Source organism: Vitis riparia, chromosome 13 (assembly GCF_004353265.1).
Source record: "Vitis riparia cultivar Riparia Gloire de Montpellier isolate 1030 chromosome 13, EGFV_Vit.rip_1.0, whole genome shotgun sequence".
NCBI lineage: Eukaryota > Viridiplantae > Streptophyta > Magnoliopsida > Vitales > Vitaceae > Vitis > Vitis riparia.
In genome coordinates, this window is record NC_048443.1 from 12,536,634 (window position 1) to 12,544,271 (window position 7,638).

The 7,638-nt window shown below is 36.6% G+C and overlaps 1 protein-coding gene across 1 annotated transcript in view; it reads left to right on the forward strand.

The window, feature by feature from the left end:
• The first annotated feature begins 7,012 nt into the window (after window positions 1–7,012).
• Window positions 7,013–7,638, forward strand: part of LOC117928327 (putative UPF0481 protein At3g02645) — an 892-nt gene continuing 266 nt past the window's right edge. Inside the window, exon 1 of the mRNA XM_034848228.1 lies at window positions 7,013–7,623. Within this exon, the coding sequence (XP_034704119.1) occupies window positions 7,013–7,623 (611 nt within the window). The remainder of the gene's footprint in view (window positions 7,624–7,638) is intronic.

Consider the following 7,638-nt stretch of genomic DNA (forward strand, 5'->3'; position numbering starts at 1 on the left):
CTTGAAAATTTCATAAACCCAACTTGTATTCCACTCATGTACTTGTCACGGCCCCTCCGAAAACTTCAATTTGGGGTTGCAGAACACATTTTCACGTCTCCTTTTTTCACATTCATACCACATGCTGCCTAACTGCCCTTCTGAATTAAGTACTTCAAAGGGAAAAAATGTCCTTTTGAACAAGAAACCATGTGGAAAACGCAGGATTAATTAATTCTATCATCTCTCTTTGAATCTCATCTGTGGCCTAACGGCCGGCCTCCCAAATTAATCTCAGAGTGAGAAAGAGCCTCGATCGGTTAACTGTGGAATGTTTATAAAAAAAAAAACATGTAGAAAACGCATTCTCATTAAAGTCCATCAATCCTATGTCCTACCAAAGAGAAAATCGCTTCATTCACGGCATGTCTCATAATATATATAATAAAGCCTCATTTTTCTAACTCCCTCGTACCTAATACACCACATTGAACTGCCAACTCCACCAAAAGGCAAAAACTTCCTTCTCTTTAATCCACCATGACCTCCAACTCTAACCCAAGCTTTGATGAGCTCAGATGGGTGATTGAGATACGTAGGACTCTAGATGAAGAGCTTGAAGAAGATAGTGAAGTCCCCGTGAACATCTACAATGTGCCCAAAACCCTAATGGCTACTAAGCCGGATTGCTACGTTCCTCAAGAAGTTGCACTGGGGCCTTATCATCATTGGCGGCCGGAGCTCTATGAGATGGATGTTAGATTAATTTTTGTAATTAATCTATAATTTGGGCCACACATGTAAATAATTAAAATGTGTGTGCTATCATTTAATTAAGCCTAAATATAGTGATCTAATTAATAATTGATTAATTGGCTTAAGGGTATAATTGTCATGAGATTATTGTGTAGATACCATTAGATAATTATTATTTCTATGAGGGGCAGAAATATAATTGTGATAAAATTAAAACTGCCCTAGCAGTTTATAAATAGGGTTATGGTCCCCATTCTACCACTACGCATTCCAATTTCCGAAAATCCTCTCAGAGAGAAATTGACACAGAATCTAGTGGCCAGAATTGGAAGACCATCTCAAAGGGTTTTCTTCCTATAAGGTTTCTCTTTCAATGGATTCAGGTATGTTTCCGCTATTATTTTTCTACTCATTTTTTTTAATCAGGAGAATCCAGTATAGATGAAATTAGGGTATTCATCTTAGTTGATTTTAACAAGAATATTTCAGTATATATGAAATTGGGGTATTCACCCTTGGTTGAGTTATAACAAGAAATATTCCAGTATATATGAAATTGGGGTATTCACCTTGGTTGATTTATAACAAGTGGTATCAGAGCCAACTCCTTGATTAATTTTTGAGTTATTATTTTAATATATATATATATATGTCAATGGATTAAGATTTATGAAATATTGAGTTGATAATTTTTTTTTTATTACTATTATTATTATTATTATTATTTAATAGCATTTTATGATATTAATATTTAAGTTATTGATCTAACATTTTAAATAGGCTAATTAAAGCGGAAAATCACCAAAGTGACATCTTTCGTGTAGATTAGTCTGTTCGGGGTGTTAGATATTTGTGTGTATGTGATTCATGCGGGTATTGACTGGCCCAAAGGAAAGTTAATATTTGGTCAAATTGCATACATACCTGTGATGATAAATATGTGATGATTATAAAGGTAACTTAATGTGAATAATAAATCAATCCAAAGATAGATTTATTATTTGACATAACTTATCATCAATGTTTGATCACTACAACAAGAGTACCACTTACAGTTAATATTACTGTCCAAAGACTTGATATTAATGTTGTGCTAGGTATCTTGAAATGTCATAATTTGCTTTTAAATTTAAAGATTATGTGTTTAATTGCTTATTTTATGTGAGCATGATGGTTTATTTGATTCATTTTATTTTGTTCTGGATTCAGCTTTTATATCAACTACTTCTATATCTGCCAACATCAATAATGTCCCTATGTTAAATGGGACTAATTTTAAGGACTGGAAAGAGAATATGATGATTCTCTTAGGCTGCATGGATATAGACTTAGCCTTGAGAATGCCCAAACCTGATGAACTCAATGAGCAAAGTACTCAAGAGGATGAGGTTTATTGGGGTAAGTGGGAACGTTCAAATAGGCTAAGTCTTATGATCATGAAGCGCGGAATTCCAGAAGCTTTCAGGGGTGTGGTAACCGATGAGGTTATCAATGCCAGTGACTTCCTTGCGGAAATTCAGAAACGTTTTGCCAAAAACGATAAGGCTGAAATGAGCACGCTTTTAGCAAGCTTGATTTCAATGAAGTATAAAGGCAAGGGTAATGTTCGGGAGTACATCATGGAGATGTCTCATCTTGCTTCAAAACTTAAGGCTTTGAAACTTGAGTTATCTGATGATTTACTCGTGCATTTGGTTCTCATCTCTCTTCCTGCACAATTTAATCAATTCAAGGTCAGTTATAACTGTCAAAAGGATAAATGGATTCTTAATGAGCTCATTTCATTCTATGTGCAAGAGGAAGAGAGATTGAAGCAAGACAAGACCGAAAGTGCTCATCTGGCTAGCACTTCCAAGGATAAGGGCAAACGAAGGAATAAGGATAATAAGGTTGCTGCTTCTAATGGCCTAGAACAAAAGAAACAGAAAGTTGAGGTAACATGTTTCTTCTGTAATAAGCCTGGACATACTAAGAAGGAATGTACCAAGTATGCTGCTTGGCGTGTTAAGAAAGGTATAATTCTTACTTTGGTCTGTTCTGAAGTTAATTTAGCTTCAGTATCTAGAAACACATGGTGGTTAGATTCTGGTGCTACTACTCACATTTGTGTTTCTATGCAGGGTTGCCTGAGTTACCGAAAACCAAGTGATGTTGAAAGATGCATCTATGTCGGAGACGGTCAGTCGGTAGAAGTGGAGGCAATAGGGCACTTTAGATTATTATTGAAATCTGGTTATTTTTTGGATTAATAGATACTTTCGTTGTACCGTCTTTCAGACGGAATTTAATTTCAGTTTCTGTTTTGGACAAATCAGGTTATTCTTGTTCATTTGGAAACAATAGATTTGCATTATCTATTAATTCAAATATTGTAGGAACCGGTTTACTTAATGTTTATGATAATCTATATTTGTTGGAAACTGTTCCGTCCTATAATGAAACCTTGCATGTGGAATCACGAGGTACAAAACGTAAATTGAATAAAGATAATTCGGCCTCATTGTGGCACAAACGCCTAGGTCATATCTCTAAATCTAGAGTTGAGCGACTTGTGTCCGATGGGATTTTAGATTCACTTGACTTTTCAGATTTTGATATTTGTGTTGAGTGTATTAAAGGAAAACAGACCAAAACAAAGAAATTAGGTGCAAATAGAGCTACAGATGTCTTAGAATTAATTCATACAGATATCTGTGGACCATACCCTACGGCATCTTGGAATGGTCAACAGTACTTTATAACATTCATAGATGACTATTCAAGATATGGCTACCTATTTCTTATACATGAGAAATCACAATCATTGGACGTGTTCAAAACATTTAAAGTAGAAGTTGAGTTACAACTCAACAAAAGAATAAAGAGCGTCAGATCTGACCGTGGTGGTGAATACTATGGTAGATATGACGGATCATGTGAACAATGTCCAGGACCATTTGCTAAATACCTAGAGGAATGTGGGATCGTCCCTCAATACACCATGCCAGGATCACCTAGCATGAATGGTGTAGCAGAAAGACGAAACCGAACCCTTAAGGACATGGTAAGGAGTATGATTAGTCATTCTACTTTACCCGAAAAACTCTGGGGTGAAGCACTCAAAACGGAAGCTTATATCCTAAATCGGGTGCCAACTAAAGCGGCTGCTAAAACGCCTTATGAGCTTTGGACGGGTCGAAAGCCCAGTTTAAAGCATTTTCATATTTGGGGATGTCCAGCTGAAGCGAGACCTTATAAGCCTCATGAAAAGAAATTGGACTCTAAAACAGTTAGCAGCTACTTTATTGGCTATGCAGAGCGATCAAGGGGTTTTAAATTTTATGATCCTGCTATTAGGTCAATTTTTGAGACGGGAACTGCAACATTTTTTAAGGATGTTGAGTTAGGGGGGAGAAATCAGGTTAGGAATATTGTCTTTGAGGAGGAAGAGGGATCTACTATTGCTTTTGATAATGTACAGGTTTCACTACCTATCATTGATCAAGAAGTAAATTTGGATCCTCAACCAACAGACAATATTGTTCAACCCTTAATTGCAAATGAGGACATTGCTCCTGAAGAACAAACTCAACAACCTCAAGAAAATATGCCATTAAGGAGATCCACGAGAGAGAGGAGAAATGCAATTTCGGACGATTATATCGTATATCTCCATGAACATGAGGTAGAAAGTGGAATGATGGAAGATGATCCAATCAACTTCCAGCAAGCCATGAAAAGTTCCAACTCTCAGAAATGGATTGAAGCCATGAATGAAGAGTACAAATCTATGCAAGACAATAAAGTTTGGGAACTTGTCCATTACCAATTGGTACGAAGCCCATTGGTTGTAAATGGATATTTAAAACCAAGCGGGATTCAAATGGTAATGTAGAAAGGTATAAAGCACGTCTTGTAGCTAAAGGCTTTACTCAAAAAGAAGGAATTGACTTCAAAGATACCTTCTCTCCAGTTTCTACGAAGGACTCTTTCAGGATAATCATGGCACTAGTTGCACATTATGATCTTGAGTTACATCAAATGGATGTTAAAACAGCGTTTCTCAATGGTGACATTGATGAAACAATTTATATGGTACAACCAGAAAATTTTGTGTCCGAAGACTCAAAGAATATGGTTTGTAAATTAACTAAATCCATTTATGGGCTCAAGCAAGCTTCTCGTCAGTGGTACTTCAAGTTTCATCAAATTATTGTCTCATATGGTTTTGAGGCAAATCTTATGGATGAATGTGTGTATCACAAATTCAGTGGGAGTAAGTATATTTTCCTGGTTTTATATGTCGATGACATATTGCTAGCCACAAATGATATTAGCATATTGCACGACACCAAGAGATTTTTATCAAAACATTTTGAGATGAAAGATCTTGGTGATGCCTCCTTTGTCTTAGGAATCCAGATACACCGAGATCGTTCTAGGGGTATTTTAGGATTGTCACAAAGGACCTATATTGATAAAGTCCTCCAAAGGTATGGCATGCAAAATAGCAAACCAGGTGATACCCCTGTCGCTAAAGGAGACAAATTCAGTCTTATCTATGCCCTAAAAATAGTTTAGAAAGTCAAGAAATGCAGAAGATTCCTTACGCTTCGGCTGTGGGGAGTCTAATGTATGCTCAGGTATGTACACGTCCGGATATTGCGTACATTGTTGGCATGTTAGGCAGATATCTAAGTAACCCTGGAATGGATCATTGGAGAGCAGCCAAGAGGGTTATGAGATATTTATAGAGAACAAAAGAGTACATGCTTACATATAGGAGATTGGATCAGTTAGAGTTCATTGGGTATTCCGACTTTGACTTTGCTGGATGCCAAGACAGCAGAAGATCCACATCAGGCTATATTTATCTGTTGGCTGGTGGAGCAATTTCATGGAGGTCTGCCAAACAGACACTCGTAACTTCATCCACCATGGAAGCAGAGTTTGTAGCATGTTATGAGGCATCCAATCAAGGAATATGGCTACGAAATTTTGTCACTGGGCTGCGTGTTCTGGATGGTATTGAAAGACCACTGAAGATATTTTGTGACAATAAATCAGCAGTTTTATATTCCAATAACAACAGGAGTTCTACAAAATCAAAATACATTGATATCAAGTTCCTAGTTGTAAAAGAAAAAGTACAGAGTGGACAGATATCCATAGAGCATATTGGAACAAACTCCATGATAGCGGATCCGCTTACAAAGGGATTACCACCCAAGGTCTTTCGTGAGCACACTGCTCATATGGGTGTTGTCTCATTTGAGGATATCCAAATTTAGTGGGAGTTTATATTATTCATTGTATATTGCTCTATGTTATGTTTAGACTTTATCTATAAATTTGGATTATGTTCTGCAGAAATAAAGTATTCATTTTATTGCACTCTGTTAAATTATGCTAAAGATTTGATCTCAATAAAGTTAAGTAGGACCAGTTGGAAATAGGCATGAACAGATCACATTGCATGTAATTTCCATGCTATGCACTCATGATTGATCTATGTCATTTAGCTATATAGATATATGTGACCATTGATTGGTCTAGTAACGATTGATGTAACAAAGACCACCTTGATCCTATGTCAGTATAGTTAATGGACGAGATTGTTCGGATATACCCTAAGGACATGATAGCAAATTTTGAGCTCATAAGGTTAAGCACATTTATTTGATTACATATGCATGTGGCCCAGTGGGAGATTGTTAGATTAATTTTTGTAATTAATCTATAATTTGGGCCACACATGTAATAATTAAAATGTGTGTGCTATCATTTAATTAAGCCTAAATATAGTGATCTAATTAATAATTGATTAATTGGCTTAAGGGTATAATTGTCATGAGATTATTGTGTAGATACCATTAGATAATTATTATTTCTATGAGGGCAGAAATATAATTGTGATAAAATTAAAACTGCCCTAGCAGTTTATAAATAGGGTTATGGTCCCCATTCTACCACTACGCATTCCAATTTCCGAAAATCCTCTCAGAGAGAAATTGACACAGAATCTAGTGGCCAGAATTGGAAGACCATCTCAAAGGGTTTTCTTCCTATAAGGTTTCTCTTTCAATGGATTCAGGTATGTTTCCGCTATTATTTTTCTACTCATTTTTTTTAATCAGGAGAATCCAGTATAGATGAAATTAGGGTATTCATCTTAGTTGATTTTAACAAGAATATTTCAGTATATATGAAATTGGGGTATTCACCCTTGGTTGAGTTATAACAAGAAATATTCCAGTATATATGAAATTGGGGTATTCACCTTGGTTGATTTATAACAATGGAGAGGTATAAGCTTGCAGCAGCGAAAAGAACTCAAAAGAATCTCCAAAGAGTGAAGTTTGAAAGCCTTGTTGATCAGTTGACCAAGCATGAGCCAAGGATTCGAGCTTGTTACCACAAGTTCTTGGAGTTCAATGGTGATACCTTAGCGTGGATGATGGCTATTGATGCCTCTTTCTTGCTTGAGTTCCTTCAAGTCTATGCCATCAAGGCGGGTCGGGTGCTGACCAGAGTTTCCTCCAGGATGTCACACCTAGTTGATTATGCCGGGACCAAATCAGCTCATAATGCGATTCTTAGAGACATGGTGATGCTTGAGAATCAAATTCCATTGTTTGTATTGAGGAAGGTGCTAGAATTCCAGTTCCCCACTCTAGATCAAGCTGATGATATGTTGTGTTCAATGTTAGCCGGGTTTGGTGAAGATCTTTGTCCATTTGGGATGATGAAGGACTTGCCCCAGATCCACGTTGAGGAGCAAGCCCACCTGCTGGATTTTCTGTACCATCTCATCGTGCCAAGATCAAAAGAACCATCTGAAATAATTGAAGTAGAGAACGAAGATGAATCAAAGGAGGGCAAAGAAGTATCTTTGGAGATTCCAATTATGTGCAACAGCTATTT